The 21149-nt window shown below is 41.0% G+C and overlaps 1 protein-coding gene across 1 annotated transcript in view; it reads left to right on the top strand.

Moving 5' to 3' along the window:
- Positions 1 to 21149, top strand: part of galnt14 (UDP-N-acetyl-alpha-D-galactosamine:polypeptide N-acetylgalactosaminyltransferase 14 (GalNAc-T14)) — a 140954-nt gene that overhangs the window by 85114 nt on the left and 34691 nt on the right. Inside the window, exons 3-4 of the mRNA XM_041065086.1 lie at positions 8157 to 8255; positions 18420 to 18487. Coding sequence (XP_040921020.1) covers positions 8157 to 8255; positions 18420 to 18487 — 167 coding nt within the window. The remainder of the gene's footprint in view (positions 1 to 8156; positions 8256 to 18419; positions 18488 to 21149) is intronic.

Below are 21149 nucleotides of genomic sequence, written 5' to 3'. Positions count from 1 at the left end.
TCCTTTTGTCGCTAAAAGGCACGCCAAAGAAAAACTGTAAATCCTACAGAAAAAGTAAACACATTGTGAGAGAGAGGACAAGTGTGGCTACAAGTGTGGAGAATTTCACTGCTCTAGAGTAAAATTTGTGGCCGTAGTCGTCGTGTAAAGAAAAAATTTCAGAGAGTTTTTTTAAAGCCTCTCCACTCTAACCTCCCACTCTAGCCTGGAACATTCCGCAATACACACTCATTGTAAACCCTGATTTTTTCCAAATTCACTGCTGACCAGTTGGGGCTCACAGTTCAAAAACTACACAACTTATGAAAAAGTTGAATACACCCCGAATACACGAGACTTGTGTCTACATTTTACAGTTTGAATGGTGTTTCTAGGTGAAAGTATGCCAGAGCAGTTGATATTTGAAAAAGGGGGAGAATTTGCGACTTTTTTGAAAATTTCCCATTCATTCTCTATGGGAAATTTTTCGCAGTTTTTTGCGAATTTCTTCGCGAAACGTGAATATTCTGGAGAACAAAATACAAGCACACCGAGTCCGATCGAGCCGCACGTTTTGATGTATCATTTGTTGATGTGCGCTCAACGGTGTGGGACGAGTTACGAACCGAAAATCGGGAAGGAAGAAGAAGTAAGAAGAAGATGAACGGGAAGAACAAGAGTGTGCATGCTTTGCATTGCACACTAGGTACCTCTATAGCTTTGCTATAGAGGTGCCTAGTGTGCATGCATAGCAATGCACCACTAAAAAGAAGAACCGGGAGAACAATAGTGTGCATGCTTTGCATTGCACACTAGGTACCTCTATAGCTTTGCTATAGAGGTGCCTAGTGTGCATGCAAAGCAATGCACCACTAATAAGCAGCACGGGGGTGAAGCGTCTCTCCCAGCAGTTCCAGCCTCATGTTTTTCAAACAGTCAGAAAACTCTGGAAAACACGAGTCTCTCCGCTCCGCTGGGGGATCGCAGCAGCACTAACAAGGAACCAGAGGAGCCCCGGCAGTTGTTAAAATAATCATTTTTTTCTTTAAAAAAAAAAAAAAAAAGCATCCTCTTGTTCTGTCGTATTAAAAAATCTCTGCCTTTGTTCATCTCTGACACCCCCTTCCCCTTTCCCAACTCCAGCAATAACAACTAGCCTTTAACTGTTGCTCGGCTCTGAAGCCGTCACGTGTCTTCTGTTTAATTTCCATCTTTAGCTTTGTTGCTCCAGGGATCTTCGTGTTTCTCAGGTTAGCCTGTCAGAGAGGCCAAAACCAGCTCTCCTGGGTGACAGTGCTCCTTATAATCTGATGGTGGGTGTTGGAGTTACTTTGGAAGATGCTCTCCCTTGCCAGGATTTGCAGAATGTGTGACAACCTCGCCCCCTCCTCCCCTAAATTTAGTTGTTCTGTGGCGTGCTTTCAAAACAAAACGCAAAGTTAAAAAAAGACCATGATGGAAGTCGTACTTTTAAACACAAAGACAAGATTTGGAGGGTTTTATTTCATGTGTGATGAGTGACTGTACGATGTCCTCTTAACATTTAAATTCTCACCTTTACTTGTATTTGTTCATCATTATTTAAATAACATTAAGACATTAAAAATGGTGACACTTTTGGAGAAACGGGACCAGAGGGTGGTGTCTGCTGCTGAAATCCCTTTAAATGGATCAGATCAGTTAAATCTGTTAATGTGTCCAAATTAGCTCAGATGAGAGGGAATATTTTACTGCTCTGATAACACAGCAGGACAGTTGCAGAGAGCTGGTTATGAAGCGTACTACTCTCCTTTAAAGCTGTGATGCTAAATTATATCTAAATATATATATATATATATATATATATATATATATATATATATATATATATATATATATATATATATAAAGATTATGCTGTATATTGGTTTTGATTGTGATTGATTGATTTTAGATTCACTTCTTATTGTAGTAGCTACATTGTCCGAGCCACCACATCATGACTGGGCCCATATATGACAACACAGCAATGAAAAAAGGTAATAACACACAGGTCAATACAGCAGTGGATAATACACTGGTCTAACAGCTGCATGAAGTGCAGGAATTCAAAGGAAGTCAGGTTTAACACTGAGACTGTCCGACCAGGAAAACCAGCATCAGTCGTATGTTCAAATATGTCACGTGACCTCTGTCCGCAGTTTCCTGATAAGCAACGTTTCTGCTGGGTATTCCATCACATACCTCTGGAGTATCTGTGCCGGGTTTGTTTGCTTCTATACAGATATTTTGACTTAAAGTAAAAGTCTGCATGTTTGAATGTAGATGTCAGGAAGTGAAATTGTTTGGTATAAACGATGTATAATACTCAAGAACGTTGCTGCAGCCTCAAATGATGTGCAGCGCATTCACACAGAGTAATAAGAGTAATGATACACAACCTACAAAGGGTTTTCTCCACTCCTCCCTCGAATATGCCGTAATGTGTATATTTTTCTTCCTGTACTCATTTTTCCACACATCTCATTTCTTATTTATGGACTGCGTATACTGCACGCAGACATTTTGACATTTATACCAGTTATTTCACTCTGCATATAATTACATATTCGCTGAGTATTTCCATATCGCATTATTATCTCCGTGAAGAGGTTCAAGTTTGAATCCTGCTGGTTTGTTAGTATATTTTAGGAACCTGTGAATAAACCAGTCTTCAAACCTAAGTTTCATTTCTAAGTGCTTTTCAAACAGTAAACCACTTGTATGGTTGGTGTGATTATGTTTAGGTTGGTAGTTTACTTTGTTAAAGTTAGGGAAAGGTTATGCTGCTTTTGCTTTTGCTGTCGAGAGACAACAATGACAGACAGTCGTAGTGTAGTTTGACAGTAGCACATGTAGAGAGGAGACATAAAGACACCAGAACGACTCAGTAACGTATCTATGAAGTCTGCTAAAATTAGCCCTCAGAAATCAGTGTCAGGCTGCAGTTGTAAAAGCACTGAATTGATTGATGATGCATTGTCTTGCTTGAATTCAGCTTTTCATTTGTAAGAGGACGATTGTGTTATTTTATCTCACATGGTTACGTGGTGTACTCACAGTATCAGGCCACAACACGGTCAGTTTTTCTTTTTCAAAGTACAGTATGTACACTCCTTCACTCCTTCTGGGGATTAAACCTGCTTCAATTAAAACAGTTGAATCTACTGAAACTATTCATTTGAACTATTCATTCATAGGAGTCATTGACTTGGAAATTTTCCTAATGGAATTTTTCAGTAACAGAAGAAATGAGGCATTATCGACTGTCCCTGGCTGCTTCTTTTTTCTTTTCTTTTCTTTCTTGCGATCAGGAGAAGAGAAATCCCTTGCCCCCTCATTCACCAGTGCTGTGTGTGTGTGTGTGTGTGTGTGTGTGTATAAATATGTAAATGGATGTTGCCCAACCAGCCAAAACTAGGCCATCGTCTCCTCTGTGAACACCTGAATAGAAGCGAGACAGAGATAATGGGAAGAGAAAGACAGGCCAGAGGTGAAAAGCTTCCCAAAATATCTTGCTTCAACAGGCGTGCTGCTACTTTGCTCAGATGAAGCTGACATTGTTCCATATCATGCCCCCTGAGTAAAAACAAAGTGATATTATACTTCCCGTTGCACATGTGTATTCTGAATAATATCTCACTGAAAAAAGTACATTTGATACTTTTCTGAGTTTTAATGAAAAGAGCTAAGAGCATAAGCTCTTCTCAGTTTTCTTCTTTTGCATGTGAAGTTCATCATTCCTGCGAACAAATGCACATACTGTAGAATAACGCAGGTATTTATGGATCCTGAATACAAGGAGAGTAACCGGTGTCCTGTTAGCCACAGGTGTAAAGGGCACAGGTGTTTTTAAGACGTGTATAAAGAGAGTTGAAAATGTTTTCATGCCACAAGTCAAGTTTCCGTTCGTTCGTCAAATCTCAAGTAAATTTTGTCGACGTTGCAGAGGTGAAGCATTTAGTTCTAAATTTGGACCTGAGCTTTAAGTCACCACTGAATCACAGTAAGTGTGAGTCTTTAGGTCTGCATGGTGGTGACTTTTCAGCCAAGAGTGAGACAGACCTGGACAGAGAGAACAAGAGAAGACGGAGGGACAGAGAGACAGAGAGACAGAGAGGGCGAGGCAGGGCGCTGAGAGGAGAGAGAGAAATGGAGGGAAAAGAGAACAGAAAAAAGCCGAGAGGCAGAACAAGTAAAGGACAGAGAGAGAGGAGAGTGTTAGAGGTGTTAATCAGAGGCTGTAGGTAGGTATTGTGTGTGTTTGTGTGTGCGTGTGCATGTGTATGTGTGTGTGTTTGTGTGTGTGTGTGAACAGGTCTGACAGTATCTCAGGGCTACATCAGTGGCCATTAGTTTTTTGCAGCACGAACACACACTTTGACAGGTCGGCTGTAACCGCCCGCAGAGTGTGTGTGTGTGTGTGTGTGTGTGTGTGTGTGTGTGTGTGTGTGTGTGTGTGTGTGTGTGTAAACGTGGGCACTGCTGGTTTTGACCTCTCCTTTCATGTGTTTATCTCACCTCCAGATGAACTTTGATGAGTCAACTCAACACATATATACAATCTCTCTCACACACACACACACACACACACACACACACACACACACTCACACACACACACACACACACTCTCACAAACAGCATCCGATGGCTCATCAAATATGAATGATTTTTGCACCATCTGGACAGAAATCTACAGAACTCACTCAGCTCGTCTCCTGCTTTTTCTCTTTCTTGTCTCCTATAGGATCCTGTCTTTCCACCCCCTCTTTACCCTCTGCACTCTTTTTAACCTCAGTTTTTCTGTCCTCCTCCTCCTCTGCTTGTTTTCTCTCCTCCCTTCTTGTTTGCTCTTCGGATGATGAAGGTCTGGTTTTGTGCTTAACTGTTTCTGTTTTCGTTTTTATTTTCAGTGAATGAAATAAATGTGTCTGTGTTTAGCAGTTGTACCTTTGAGTTACGAAATCTGAATTAGTTTCTTCACAGTTCTCTTATCTTTCTTCTTCCTCCTTCCCTTTATTTTGCCTGGTTTGCTTTTCATCTCACATCGCTTCCTCTTTTCTTCTGCTTTCTCATCCTGGCTTCTTGTTTCTTTTAGCTCCATATCCTTTCATCGTTCTCTGTTTCTTTTCTTTTCCCTCCATATCTCCTTTCCTAATCTCTCCTTCTTTCCCGACTCACCTCCTTTTATTCTCCTGCTTTCCTTCCTCTTTCCTCCTATTCCCTTCATATCTCACCTCTAACCTTTTTGCTTTCTTTAACCCTCCTCCTTCTCTTTTCGTTTTTCATTTCCTTTTTTCTCTTCTGTAACTTTATTTGCCTCCTCTTCTTCTTTCCTTGCTGATCATTAATGTCTCTTCTCGCTCTCTCCTCTTCTTCATCTGTTTCTCCTCCCTCCATTTCCTCATGTTTCCTTCACCGTGTGTGTTTTCTCTTGAGCTTTGTCGCATCAGGAAGTTAACACACATACACACGCACGCACACACACAGGCAGACACACACACTCTCTCTTGGGGAGTGTGGAAGCTTGTTCATATCAGCTTCAACATCAGTCATCTGTCAGCACAACTTTTATCTGTACATCTCTTTCTGTGCTCTCTCTCTCTGCCTGTCTGTCACTGTGTCTCTCAGCCTTGTTCGTCCTTCTCTCTCTCTCTCTCTCTCTCTCTCTCTCTCTCTCTCTCTCTCTCTTTCTGACACACACACACACACACACTCTCTCACAGTAGCGGCTCGTCTTTATCTTCTTATCGTTCCTCTCTGGTAGAGCTGCTGAATAAATTAACTGCAGGAAAACCAGAGATGGAGACAGGGAGATAGAGGGATGGAGGAAGCAGAGAGGGGCATGATGGGATATGATATGACAAATATATACAGTGCATATTCCTATTTTCACTATAAGAGAGGTGGAGACAGTGGAAGGGGAGAAGAAACACCGAATGCAAAGTGACGACGGTCTGCTCGCTGTCTGCTCTGGCCTTCAAGTTAGAAACAATGAAAGTCGGAATCATACACTTGTTTCTAAATTCTTACGTTCTGTAATCTGCTTTACTGATATTGTTTCCCCACTTAATCATCGTGCCTCTAAACTAAAAAAATCAAATTGCGAGTTAATGAGGTGCTGATAGTATTATTTCACAGCCGGGTGCTCGTGTGCGCTGACTGATGCTGCGTGCCGACCTGTTAATACAATAAATTAGGAGCTGAGCTTGTGTTCTAACCCCACAGCAAATAACAGGAGCAAGTTCAATGTTTGGCTCAAGGACACTTTGACGGGGCAACCAGAGCTTAAACCACAAAATATGGGATATATGGCGCCATGAAGCTCCTATTTTGTTTATAATTATTACACATACTCCAATTTAACTGATGTTGGGGAACAAGAAAATATATGAAAAGGTGAAGGAAGTCGTGTTTTATGAGTGATGAGTTTGGGTTACGCAGATAAAGTGAAGGGACCGAACTTCACAGAGATTCTGTTGATGTCCTCTGATACCGAATTCCCTCCCAGATCACAGCCAGTCGACACGGTTTTGGTGCCGTCTTATTTCACATGCTTGCAAAGTAGATATGCTTTCTTGCCTCTGACCTACACAAGCCAAGATTTCTCTGTGAAAATATATATATATCTTATCTTTCTAAACTACAAAGTGGGACAGCATCAGAGAGGCGCTTCCCAACCTTCCTTGGTGGCAAGCCGGGAAACGTGCTGGGGTTAGGATTGATAGGTTTTGTCAGTGATGTTGTAAAAAAAAATATTTTTTTTTAGGGAATGATAGGAATCACAGACAAAGAAAACCCTGCTTCAGATTACACGTGTGAAATATAACAAAACAGCTATAATTTTAGTTTTTGTGAACTTCAGTTGTTACGATACAAAAATATGAACTGAAATTCAGCTTTAAGTTGCCGAAATTAGAACATTACATCCAAACGCTGTTATATAGTAAGCTGTAATTTGTTACCATAGTGTTTGATCCCTCGTCTCATGAACGATGCCTTGTATTTCATATTTGCTCATGTAGTGTAAATAGCTTCTATATTTGACATTTAGTATTTTTACTTTTGCTTTTTTACAGTATAACAAGTGACTAAGTGTGAGAAAATCAATGAAGTCTTCCCTCAATAAACAAATAAACACATTATGGAGGCAGGTACGATAAACAGAGAACCACACCTTAAGCAGACTGATGGTGAAGTTTTATACAGGCGCACACACACACACACGCACGCACACACACACACGCACACACACACAGAAAGGTGAGGTTTTTAAAAATGAAGGCCAGAACAGAGGAAGCAGATTGTTTCTGTTTGAAAATGTCACCAATCCATCAATCTGATAGGTAAAGGCCAGTCTTCTCATTATACTGTGTGTGTGTGTCTGCTCTTTTAGGAGGAAAGGCAGCACACACACACACACACACACCCACTGAAACACACTATTATGTGGTGTATTTTAATGAGCCTCTGGCTGGTCATTTATAATTCATCTGCTATAGGTCTGGTCTGATCACCTGGTCACTGTGTGTGTGTGTGTGTGTGTGTGTGTGTGTGTGTGTGTGTGTGTGTGTGTGTGTGTGTGTGTGTACACCGTGTGTAAAGACATAACTGAATTCCAACATCAAGATTGTGAAATAATCAAATTCTAATTAGTTTATATCAATCAGTATTGATTAGTGATTAACAGTGAAACAATGTCAAAATGTCTTTAAAATCCTTATTATGAATAGTGTGATGTGAATGTGACAGTATGGTGCAGGTGTATCGTTTGCCCACGGTTCATTTACTGTGCCAAACATGTTGAACACACACGTCACAGTTCATTTTTGTTCTTTTTCTTCTGTTTCTCATTCATAAATTCATCTTCCGCTGTCTGCTCTGTCAGAAATCTGCTCGTTTTGAAGTTTGTTTTGAAAGCTGTCGTTAAACCAGATGATGAAATGTGTGAAATCGTTCTTCGTGGTGAATCCGGCAGATTCTTCAGGCCTTTTTATTTTTGGATGATTTATCTTCGAATGAACTTTTGTTATTTATGTCTGAAAAATCTGCTCATTGACTGAAATGACATCCCACAGTCTGTGGAGAAAAAGGACGAAAAGCATTTTTTGTTGTGAATATTTATACTCACGTCACGGTCTCTCCTCTCTGCCCAGGTGCACCACTCTTCACTACGACTCTGATCTTTCTCCAACCTCCATCATCATCACCTTCCACAACGAGGCCAGATCCACCCTGCTGCGCACCATCAGGAGGTAACACACACACACACACAGTAATCATTTTGCTCTGCCCATCATTTGTAAGCGCACCTCACACAACCTGAGACTTTTTTAGACAGTGTAGTTCATTGGTAAAACTGGTGTTACTGTGGTTTATTGAGGTTCATCAGATCATTTTATAACAACTGAAGGTGCCATTTTGTGCCAAAACGAACTGATGTACAGCCAGGTAGGTCTGACATGTGCCTGAAAGAAACCGGTGAACTCTGACAGAATATTTGTTATCGAGAGCTTTAATCTTAATTAACGGTCTGAGTATCAGCCTTCATAAACCTGTGCTGGTCAGACTTTTGTGTAGACGCTGGCTGGAGAGCAAAGAAACATTCAGCTGCCAAAATTTACAGCAGAACAAAAACTTCTCACACACACACACACACACACACACACACACACACACACACACACACACACACACACTTAAACTCCCCTGACCCTCCATCTCTGAACCATCGCTCTGTCTTTCAGTTTGATGATATCAGCAGGTTGCTGCACACACATACAATAAAAACAGACACACACACACAGACACCTCCAGGTTTTGGCCTGAGTTCAGCTCATTATACCAGTCAGTCAGCAGGGACCGCTACGTCTTCTGACTATCACAGAGGACATTGTGTGTTTTGTGTGCGTGTGTGAATGTGTGTTTTCTTTCTGTGTGTCTGTGTGTGTGTGTATGTGCATGTGTGTGTGTGTGTGTGTGTCCTCCCCTTCAGCCCTTCTCAAAGCTCTGCAGTTTTCAACCAATTAAAAGACAATCTGTCTCCCTGGGCCCCTCTGCTCCCTTTGGCTCTGGCTTTCTCTGTATATATATGTGTGTGTATGTGTGTGTGTGTGTGTGTGTGTGTGTGTGTGTGTGTGTGTGTGTGTGTGTGTGTGTGTGTGTGTGTGTGTGTGTGTGCGTGTGTGTGTGTGTGTGTATGTGTGTGTCTGTGTCTGTGTCTGTGTCTGTGTCTGTGTCTGTGTCTGTGTCTGTGTCTGTGTCTGTGTGCGCTTGCCTGTGGTGACTTGGAGCTGGAAGTAGTTTAGCTGCCTTTTATTTTTAGTTTGTGAATTTGGAACAGTGGCTCTCACCAGGATCCTCTAAAGTTTGTTTGCTGCTCCAAATATTTTTATTTGACATGAAAACATTTTACGGTGAATATATTTTCCACTTAAAAGGTTTTATGGTAATAATGATTCATAACATTTTAATTTAAACATTAATGTCTGTGTTTTATTACCCAAAGTAAACCAAACCAAGATTTTCCATTTGCAGTTCTGAGCTTTGACTGTGTGACAGCTGCTCTAAGTGTTAGATGCTCTGTCACACATGCATTATCTTTCTATTCACAGTTTGTTCATAGCAAACAGCACATACTCATTAGCATAAGCAGCGACAGTCACCATGATGATCAGAGAAAGAAAACTTTTCTGCCAACAAAGGGAGCTGAACTTCCCAGATGGAGTAAAGGAATAGTTTGACAGTTAATTCCGCTTCACTCTCTTGCTGAGTTAGAAGGTCGATACCAATCTCATGTCTGTATAGTAAATACGAACCTAGCCAGCAGTTGGCTAGCCTAGCTTAGCACAAACTCTGGCTCTGCAGGTGCAGGTGGGTGGATTCTGTTTCCTTTGGACAGAAACAGGCTGGCTGTTCCCCCTCGTTTCCAGGCTTTTGCGCTAAGATCAACTAACCGAATACTGGATCAGCCTCATATTTTCTCAAAGTTGCTTATGCAGTTCATTCGCCTGCAAAGGTTTGTTGCTTTTGCTTTTTTCTTTTTGCTGTGCAGTCCATGACCCTGTGCTTTGGACCACAGACTCTGCCACGTAAAGGGATCTTTCCCAGGCTCTGAGAAAGCTGTCCAGATATAAATCTTCATGGATTAAAAATCATTTAACACAAAGATTAATAATTGATCTTGTTTGCCATTGGAGGTGACCTGTCAGCAGTTTTACATATATGTGTTTTATGATAATGATCCATTAAGGAAAAGACTTTTCGGGGCTGACTCACTGCACTGTATTCAGCTTAACACATCCATTAGCTCCACCTACAGAAAAATTAATCAACACATTCAAGAATATGTACTATTTGATTGACAGTTGCTCTCATCAGCAAAAGAAGCTCCAAAGATGAAGAAAAAAAAAAACGTGTGGAACTGATTGTAACAGCTTTCAGCTGCTTGACATTTCCCATTTTATCTTAATATTTAATTTTACCATGCTGCTATTTCCTGTTTCACAGCAGGTTCACAGTGCTTCACAGAGTCTCTACAGGCAGAGTGAAGCACTTCGCTAAAGTTGAGAAAAGTTGATTGTGCTGTGAGAGATCACTTGACATTTACAGGTTTTGTTTTAATCACTGAATCCCACAGGAGGCAGCTGACAAAAAAAAAGGAGCCCAAAGAGAGAAAATGGTGACTTAATAAGTACTACAACTACAACTTCTTTTGTAGAGCAACTTCTTCTTAAATTTTCAAAAGATGCACATGCAACTGTTTTTCCAGGGCGGTGGATGGTTGTGGAAACAAAGTTTTCAGTCAAGCTGCTTCCACCCTGTGTGTGTATTTCACACAGTGTTTCATCTTTGGTGTGAAACAGGTAAACTGGTCTAAAATTTTCTTTTTGCTTGATGATTTCGCAGAGAGGTCAGAGGTCAGAGGTTGATCTGGAAGTGTTGGTGCCTTGTTTAAGGATATTTAATGGACCATCCGGTGCTTTTGCATGTTTTGGCCCATTAGCTACAGATTGTGTGTAATTTACACTGCTGACGCAAAGCAAACCATCAATTTTAGAATTGATTTTCCACCTTAAATCCAGCCTCTGGTTTCAGCTGATTTCAATCTGCTATAAAAGAAAACTGGTAGAAACTTTGAAATGATCTGCAATATGTAATTCATCACAGTGTGAAAATAGACACTCTGACAGTTGAGTCCACGTTTGTGTCAAACTGTTTTACTGACAGTAAGACTGTAGTAAAACTGTTGTGAGATTTAATGATAAATATTAATATTTATATTTCAGGGCTGAATCTGCAGCGTACAGTCAAAAATGTCCCCAAACTTGGCCTGAATGTGTCAGTATCGCTTCTGTGCATCACAAAACAAGCTTTTAAAACTGTCCCAAGCAAGGAAAGCTGCTTGCCCTTGAGCAAGGCATTTAACCTGCGGCATAGTTTAACAGCAGAGGGTGTTAGTGGCGGCTAAATGTGAATGCGTGAGACTGTGATAATCGGAGGAAAAGCCTCCATCATCACTCTTTCTGGGTGAGTACTTCTGAAAAATGTCAAAGTGCTTATTCTCCTGTCTTCACTGGATCGGAGCCGAAAAGTTTACACAAGATATTCAGTGTTATGAAACTTTCTCTCAGAGGCTTTGAAAGATATTCAGTCGAAGACAGCAAAAAATTGCAATCTAATTTCAAGCGCCAGTTTTCAAGTAGGAAAAAAAAAGAACTTGAATAGCCAGATAATACCTAGATAAGTTTTCTTTTTACGATCTGCAATCATGCTTTGCTCCAGAGACTCTGAAAACACTGAAAGCGTATTGAATGCAGAAAATTACATTATAAAAGGGTATAATTTTGGAGCTTTGCGAGCTTTGGGGCTCGACGTTACGCAGGCCGAACTTTAATAAGTTTGATCTCTGAGACAATGACGGGCACTTTGAAAGCTTTTCATCTCGTGATCAAAGAGTTGCTTTCTGAGGGAGAGCCCAGCCTTGTCGATATTTAATCAAGCTCTGATTCGAAAATTGATCTCATCTTCTCTGTCTCCACTGGGCGAGCGATAAGCAGGCAGAGAGAGAGAGAGAAAGAAAGAGAACAAGAGAGAAAAGAGATGTGGAGCTTTTTGGGACATGTTTGGTTTTTTGTGAGTTGAGTATGTTTTGGCTCTGTGTGTGTGTGTGTGTGTTCATGTAAAACAGCTGCCTGAGCTGCAAAGGCTCCATTATTATAGAGGAGCCACAGGAGCATCATGGGAAAAGGGATGGGGAGAGAGAAATCTCCTCCAATGTGACAAATATTGTGAGATCAAAGCTGCTCTGTTAAGAATTTTAGCTCATTAGAGCCAAAATGGACGACAGATAAAACAAATCATCAAACAAGAAGGATTTCCAGCGCAAATACAGTGGCAGCACAGGATGATACAAGTGGAGAAATATTAAAAAAGTCTAATGCGTTTCCCTGTTCATTATCTTCTTTTAACCTCATTTTACTTCAGTATCATCTGCAGTCAAACCAATGAAAACATGTTGAATGTTAATTGACTGTAGAAAATGGTTAATTAAATGTCTGGGTATGATGTTTGCTTTGATATCCAGCCTGCACTTACCATTTACCATTTGTTTTTGTTTACATGCATTCATTAACCAGCTGATTAATTTTTCTCTCCATGTTAGGGCACTGTGAGTGCATTCACACATAAACACTGTTATACAGTGACCAACAACCTTCATACATATGAGTTTTTACCACGTACATTAAAATTATTACAAAAAATATGCACAAAGAAAGATTTATGTAGAGTTTGGTAAAACTACATTTTTTTTTTTTAGCAGAATTCACATTTTTCAGATTTTTGTCAGTGTGTTTGAAGCTTCTGTTGTGCCGGGTTTTGCAGTGTAAGTAAAAAACAAGCGGTAAACGGTCGGTGGAGAAAGGACGAGGCCAAACGACATCCACATTCCTGCACCACAGGGACACATTCATTTTCCATTTCCAATTATCCAGCAAAAACCTTTGAGTGAAAATATATTTTCGATCCAGGACACATCATACTGTCACCTTAGCTGTTTTGTAGACTGGCCATTTTTTTTATTTCCTTTATTTCCTTTACTTCCTTTTTTTTTTTTTTACTAATTACTTTTTATTATAAAAACATTGTAGACAAAGCTGAAAGCAAGGAGCCAGCTCTTCCTCTTAGAGATTGATGATTGATGGTTATTTTTAACAACCATGACTAGTACAATCTTTTTGATGATATTAGTCCTGGATGATGTAGAGCAACTATTTTCAAAATGTTTATATATTTAAGAGATTTTTGTTCATTTTTGATTGGATATATTTGGAGTATTATTGTCTCTGTACTTTGACCTGACCAAGATCTGACTGGGATTAAAATGTTGCCCATTTCAATACATTTGTAGACTGTGTTCAGACATTATTCTTTTCATTGATGCTGAGTTCCAGTGGTCTTACACCTACAGCACAAATAATGTGTGTATAGCCAAGTTCCTTTTAAATGTAGTTAGAGTTGCAGTGGAGTCACCAAAGTGCAGTTTACCCTGTAGCTTCCCATGATCACAGTCATAAAAACACATAAAAACACAAACACACGGGGAACACAACAGAAAAATATCTCTCTGAAAACAATATCCTAATTATTTGTTGCACAGACCTCGTTCTCAACAGTTTTCATTTTCCTCATTTCTTTGGAAGGTAATGAAATCGGTCCAGAGCTACGTCTGTGGAAAGACTGGATTCTTCTCAGTTAGCCATCTAATTAAGTCTAATCAGTCTGTAATCCAGCCAAGCAGCCATCCTGCTCTGCTCAGCAGCCAGCAGTCACTGGGAGTGTAGAAATGCCACTTCTAGATCAGCACCAGCTCAGCACTTTCTGATTCAATGATTCTGGTTCTGAAACGCTCAGTAAAGTGTCCGGATCACTTCCTCTACAACTGATCACTCAGGATTCATTAGGAAGAGGTCATCAGGCAGATTTATAGTCTTTACTTTCTACTGCACTTTCACTGATGCATAAAGGCCTTAGACACTATTGTGTAGTTGTCTTCTCTTCTTCTGTTTCTATCTCTATCTTTACATTTATCCTCTTCTTGCTCACCACTGAAGCAAACATATTGTGCAACTGTACAGATTTTGGCCAATGGGGCTCAAGTCCCAAAAACATGTGTAGTCCTCCAGAAATCCGTCCAGATTTATCTGTCATCAGCATTAACAGTCCTGATTAAACAGCATTCACCGGGTACATGCGTTTACCATCCAGCTTCAGCTGTGATTACACTATATTTGTCAAGAGTAGACGGTGTTTACAGGATGCTGATATGTAGCAAGACAGATCATCACCCAGATACCGTGCAGCGCTTGTTTGAGGCATGAGATTATCACTGATGAGCTTATACATACAGCGTCTACTAAATAATCAGTCATCAGACTGTAATTAGTGAACATTGATATAGATTATTGTAGATTAGTAGTGATGAGACTGTATTTAATATGGAGAAAATAGATTTTTGATCCCAGACAGACTGATAAATGTAGATGTACAGTACTGTAGATCAGCCGTGATGAGACAGTATTCACTGGGAGCAGATATACAGCACGATGCATCACTGGTGGTTAGAGAGAACAGAACGTATCGAGTGGCTGAATCAGGATTTCTTTCCCATAACAGTTTGTGTGGATCTGCTGGGAAAGGCTTTCTGTCAGAGCAGGATTTAAGATGCAATGAAAAAGGTGCAGCGTAAAATTTAAAAAAGCTTAATCTGTGTTTTTTGAGGGATAATGTTTCACTGCTACATGTTTTTAAAATAATCTCATCCTAACGGTCATTTAGAATAAAATTATTTATATTAAACTCTTTCGTAGAGTTTTATTTGATTTTTTATCTTTTCAAATAATGTTCATCTCATCTTTGCGCTGAGGTGTTTTCAGTGGTCTTGATGGAGAAATAGGCTGGTGAAAGATGCGGGGTTATGGATTAATGGAAAAAGCAGTGGATGCAGAGGTGGAGAGAGAGGAGTAATGAATTACTCCAGTATGGTCGAGGACGGAAGAACTGGCTGTCAGCGAACCAATCAGGCAGAGAGAGGGAGGGAAGCCAGCTGAGGTATGAACAGAAGAAGGTGGAGGCTTTAGAGAGGATAGAAAAGAACAAAACTGTGCCCTGAGCAAAGTCTAACACGGCACGAACAGTAGAAATGAATATGACTTCTCACCTGTGGGGAATAGAGTTAGTGAAAAGCAATCCTGCATCTGATTTACAACAAGAGTAAAACAAGGAGGGAGCTGCAGTGAGTTTTTACTGTAAATAACCGAGCAGAATATATGTCCAACAACTTTAATATTCAGTAAATTAGCTGTTGACACAGAAAACACAGACTAATAGTGATAACTGAAGCTATAAAGTTTCAGTTGTTCATTCAGAATCCCATGAAAACTGCTTCATCCGACCTTGATGAGCAAGGTGAGGCCTACAGCACCGACCTGCGCGTCTACAAATGATAAAATCTGCTACTTGAGTCCAGTCCACACCTGTTTCACATTTAGCAAGCCTGTTACCATAGTTAGCGAGCTAATTGACTATCCATCCATCTGTCCATCCTCTAAACTACTTATCCCGTTCAGGGCTGTTTGGGCCTGGATCCTGTCCCAGCATGCACTTGGCAGGAAGTGGGATACGTGCTGGACAGGCCGCCAGTCTTAGCTATCGACAGGAGACAAAATCAATCAAACTCATCAGGCATTAATTGAACAGAGAGAAATTCACCGTGCCTGGTACGATGGCGTAGCTGTACATTAAATAATACAGTCACTTTTCCCTGCTGCTGCTGAGGAGATGAGCTGTTTTTGTTTTGTTCTTTGAAGAACTACGCGTTTTGGTAGCAGCTCATATCCCTTTTATCCAAATTGCCTCACTGTGCTGTGAGTGGAGGCGGGTGTCTCCTGTGGGAATTGAACCCCTCACCCCGACAGTCGTACAGCAGCACCCGTTTAGCATCGGCATTATCACTGCCAGTGAGTGGGGTTAAATTCCCGCCGGGGCCACACATGCAACGGTGAAAATGCACGCTCTCACGGCACTTTGGATGAAAGTGCTCTCCAAATGGCAGCTGCAGGTAATGAAAATTTTTCAAAAAATTCCCCCTAAAATTGATATATAGACTGTTGAGCGCCGCAGATATAGAGCTGCTATTCTGTGGCAGCCGACTGCAGTATTGTCAGCGGTGATAATATTTTCTGTGAGCTGAAGATAGCTTCTCCTTCAGCACGCCTGAGGGGAGGTTAAGCCTCATAGCTAGTGGCCTGTGAACCAGAGAATGGGAACTCCTGTGTGTGTGTGTGTGTGTGTGTGTGTGTGTGTGTGTGTGTGTGTGTGTGTGTGTGTGTGTGTGTGTGTGTGTGTGTGTGTGTGTGTGTGTGTGTGTGTGTCTCGGAGTGAGAGAAAAGTGGTGAATAGGAGAGGACGTGGAGAGAGAATGAATAAAGAAAGGAAAGAGATTGTGTCCATCCATCCATGTCTATCTGCCTCACTGTAACATAGATAGATAGATAGATAGATAGATAGATAGATAGATAGATAGAAAGTGAGAAAGACAGACAGATAAAGATTCACAGTCGACAATTTAATGTGAACTAATGAGATAAATTCTGTTTTCTTTCTGCTCATTCACCTCATTCCTCTCTTCTTTAGCCCTCCTCCCCCATTTCCAGCCCCTCTTTCTTCCTTTTCATTTATTTGCTTGCCCCCACACCTTTCCTCCACCTCTCTCCTCCCTCCTTCCCTCCATCTCATCCATCAATCCGTTCATCCATCTCCCCTGATCGGTGCTCGACTCCACAGAGAGAGAGACTTACAATCAGGGTTATTTGTCTCCCTTACCAGCCTGCCATCTCTCTCTCTCTCTCTCTCTCTCTCTCTCTCTCTCTCTCTCTCTCTCTCTCTTCCCTCCTTTATTATCCCTCACTCTTTCATCTTGCTTCACCTCCCCTCCCTCCATTCATCCATCACTCCTCCTGATGGGGTCCGGTGCCTCAGAGACTCATAGGTTTGCTCCACACCTCCTCCTCCTGCATTATCAACCTCTGCTCCTCCTGTTTCTCCATCCCTCGCTCCTCTCCTCACTTTCACTCCCCCCGAATTCCATCCATCTTTGTCCCTACACCTCCTTCTTTGGTCCTGTCTCAATCAACCAGTGTCCTTCCTTCACCGCCCCCATGCATCCTTTCCTTCCTTCTCAGTCTCTTCTTTTCTTCCCTGATATTCTGTTCAGTTCACTCACTCATTTCTGTCCTTTTTTGTTTGTTCTCTCCTTCTCTTCCCCCACTTTACTTTTCTAACCCCCTCTTTTTTGCTTTCACTCATTCTCTCTTTCACTTCATCAGGCAGATTTCTCTTCTATCCATTTTTTCCTCAGACTTTTCTTTCTTTCTCTCCCTGCCACTAACCTTCCTTTAGTTCTTTCATTTTCTCTTCTTTCCTCACCCCCCAACTTTTTTCTTCCCCCTCTGTGTGAACCTCTTCCCCTGTTCATTCTCTCTCTTAATTTCTTCATTCCCTTCTTCCTTTCACTCCTCCATCTTTTCCCTTTAGCCCTTTTCCTGTTCTCTGTCTCCGTCCTTTCTTCCTCCTCCTCATCAGTTCACTCTCGCCTTTCCTTCCTCGTTCCCTCTCTCTTTTCTTTGTTTTCTCCATCCTTGCCTTTTATGCCTTCTTTCTTTCTGCATCTCATCCTTTACACTTTGGCTTCCTCTCTTCATCCTTCTCTCTTTTCTTCTTCTTCTTTCTTCTTCCCCTCCCTCTCTTCCTCACCTGCTCCTATCTCCCCCTCCATTTCTTGTCTTCCCTGTCCTGAATCCCTTGCTCTCTTTTCTCTCCTCTCTCCTCCCTCTCCTTCCCTTCCTACATTCACTCCTCCTCCTCCTCTCTCTCCCTCTCTCCCTCCACAGCTTTCTCCAGAGGGGATGATGAACACAGGTTATTGAGGAGTAGAAATAATGAAATAAAGTAGAGCAGAAACCCACCCAGAACAAAACACATTTTCTCATTTTCTTCCAGTAAAAGTTATGAATTTTTTATGTCTCAATCTTCCTCTTTAATGAAATAGTTTTTTAGAGGCGACACGTCATACATTTTCATAACCGGAATTTGGGCTGACGTTTTCAATATGTTGTTTCATATGGCATGCGGCGCGTACATAATGGATTCATAAGCACCTGAGAGTGTGTGTGTGCGTGCGTGTGTGTGTGTGTGTGTGCGTGTGTGCGTGTGTGTGTGTGTGTGTGCGTGTGTATGTGTGTAGGTTGGCATTTACTTGTTGGCTTTTTGTCGTTTGCACATGTTTTTTTTGGGCCGTGTATTTATGTCCATGCATATTTGAGACCAATGTTTTCTTTTGTCTCTTTCTTTCTCTCCAGCGTTTTAAACCGAACCCCAGTTCATCTCATCCATGAGATCATTCTGGTGGACGACTTCAGCGACGACGGTGAGCTGCAGCTGGATACACGATACACACACACACACACACACACACACACACACACACACACACACACACACACACACACACACACATTCCTGGTCTCTTCCAGGTCAGAGATAACAGAGATGAGACCTACAGAACAGGTCAGAGGGAGGAATGTGTCCAGAGCAGCTGGGTCCGCAGTTTCAGAATCACAATGGAGATGAAAAACAAAAAGCCTCCATTCTGGGTCAAAGAGGACACAGGCTGTATGAATAGTGTCTCGCCAGCAGCTGTGTTCACTCTGTCTCCTGAGACAGTCAAAGTGAAGGTGAAATGGACTAAATATATCAGAGAAAACAGTTTAGATTTACTTTAAAACAGTGAAACTGGTATACAGGTGTAGTCAGACAAGCCTTGAAGCAATCACAGAAATGATTTAATGAGCTGTAGTTTCTCTTTTTCTTCCCACTGTTGCTGGAATAGAAGTTCTTCTTCATACCTGCTGAACTCACCTTGGTACAACCAAAAACAAAAAGTGTCTGCACTGCAGACAAAGTTTATTCATCTGTGTTCAGGGTTGCTAAAGTGTTGCAGGCAAACTCATCCTCATCGGACTAACTTTAAGTCACAGTTGAAATGTTTTCAAGGAAGCAACAGAGAAAGCAACAGAAGCTTCACACGAGACACGGACATTAACTAGGAACGAAAAGAAAAATCTTCACAGCAGGGAGGAGGAAACTTCGACACCATCAACAGCATCGACAAGAAAGAAAAACCAACGCTGCAAAACGTGCACTCTGTAGCTGGAGGCTGGATACCTCCTGCTGATGGGTCTCCACTCTCTGTCTAACATGCTATGATCAGTGACACCTGCTGAGTCAACCTGACAGCCAGGCAGGACAGCTGGCTCTGTACGCACGTCAGAAGTGAAAATCCGAGTGATGAAGGTTAAATAGTCCAGATTTACGCCAAGAAGAAATGATCAAGACAGATGAGGAACCAGCGGCAGGGAGATGTAACAAGCAGCAGAAAGTGGTGCGTGCAGGTAAACAATCAAAGATAGAACATGTGCAAATGAGCAACAACAGGATAAACAGTGTTGACAACGCTGTTATGTACACTTCAAACATGTCACTGAGTGTCTGATCTACGGAGCCACTGAGGAAAAACTGTTGAGAAACTGTTCATTTCCTTTCCTCCCACACAGCAGCGTGTCATTTAATAATGTTTATATCTTGCCTTTGGCTATAATCCCAGTTTCTCGCAGTGATTTATTTTGGGATATTTGACCTGGTGTGAATTCTTTTGTTTGCCCACTAACATCCTGATTCACATAGTAGAATGTTTCTGTTGACCAGAGAGGCTTCTCGTTGTTATTATTATTCTGACGCTCTGAAGGATATGTAGTTTTCTAGTTCAGTGGTTCCCAACCTTTTTTTTTTTATCTGTCGAATCCCCACGAACTCCTATTCATCTTTTTTTAAATGTATTTTAAACAGGGTGTTATTTAACACTAATAATCATATAAAAGTGGATTTTTAAGGGGATCTTTCTTCCTGAAGGTTAGACCGTTCACTTTTTGTTGAAGCTGTTGTAGTGACGTGTTGATCCAACCTCATGGTTAGTTTGGAGGCAGCAGTTTGTGGTAATCTTTAACTCTGTTGTGTTACACTGACAGATGTCATTATAATATTGTCCACCCCGTTTAAATCAGTGAGCTTGGGACACGTATGTCCATGACCTGTCTCTCACAACAGGCAGTCCACATAAATGTAAATGTTTTCAGGTTCATTAAACGTTTGTCCAAACTAAAATGCCTATTGTGGTACTAAATGGCCGAAACCTTGCCATGAATGTCCAGGGCCATTTTTGAATCCCAAAAAAAAATACTTTAACCATCATAATGCATCAAGGCATTTCTGTCGGGGTCAAAGTATTTTCTCTCCTTTTGTCACAAAAAGTTAGTGGTTTCCAACTTGAAAGGAGAAGTTCAGCGGAGAGGAGAGCGACCAGGCGTCTCCTCTGGGTCAAAGGCCGTTGATGGAGGTTTTCAGTCATTCAGGGCCACTTAACTTTGACACAGTGTGACACTGGGTTTCATTTTTCCCCAAGCCTTTTTTTTTTTTTTAATATTTGTTCTTTTCATAACGCAGCAGCAGAGAGGGCAGAAGCAGCTGCAGTTAGCTGTGCACTTGCACCTGTTTGCTCACTATTTCTTTCCCTTTTGACTTCAGTAAGGATTAAATATGAATCAAATTATCATTAAGTACTAATTTGTACTGTCTAAACCTTTGTGTTTAGGAAACATAATTCATTCATTCATATAATGATAAACCTAAAACATAAAACATAACTAACATTTTCCTGTATGTTTAATAGCTGAATAATTCTCTGATAAATTGTCATGTTTATTTACCTTTTTTTCTCATCATTACCTCAGTTCAAGGTTATGCTTTTCAAAAATAAGGGAGTTGTTTTGAATCCAGTTTTGATATTATAAACAGAAGCAATATTTGCAAGTGTCATTGTTGTTCCAAAACATGAATTAAATATTAATTTCACTTCGGTAAATGACTCATTTCCCAGTGGTTCTGTTTTTCTTTCTTCCCTTTCTCCTTTTCTTCTGTTCATTTTGACACTTTCTAGCAGAGTGTGTTTTGAACATGTATTACAGCAGACAGTT

This window comes from Toxotes jaculatrix, chromosome 19 (assembly GCF_017976425.1).
Source record: "Toxotes jaculatrix isolate fToxJac2 chromosome 19, fToxJac2.pri, whole genome shotgun sequence".
NCBI classification, from domain to species: Eukaryota; Metazoa; Chordata; class Actinopteri; family Toxotidae; genus Toxotes; species Toxotes jaculatrix.
The sequence above is the reverse complement of the archived record's forward strand: the minus strand, read 5'-3'. Positions and strand labels throughout refer to the sequence as shown.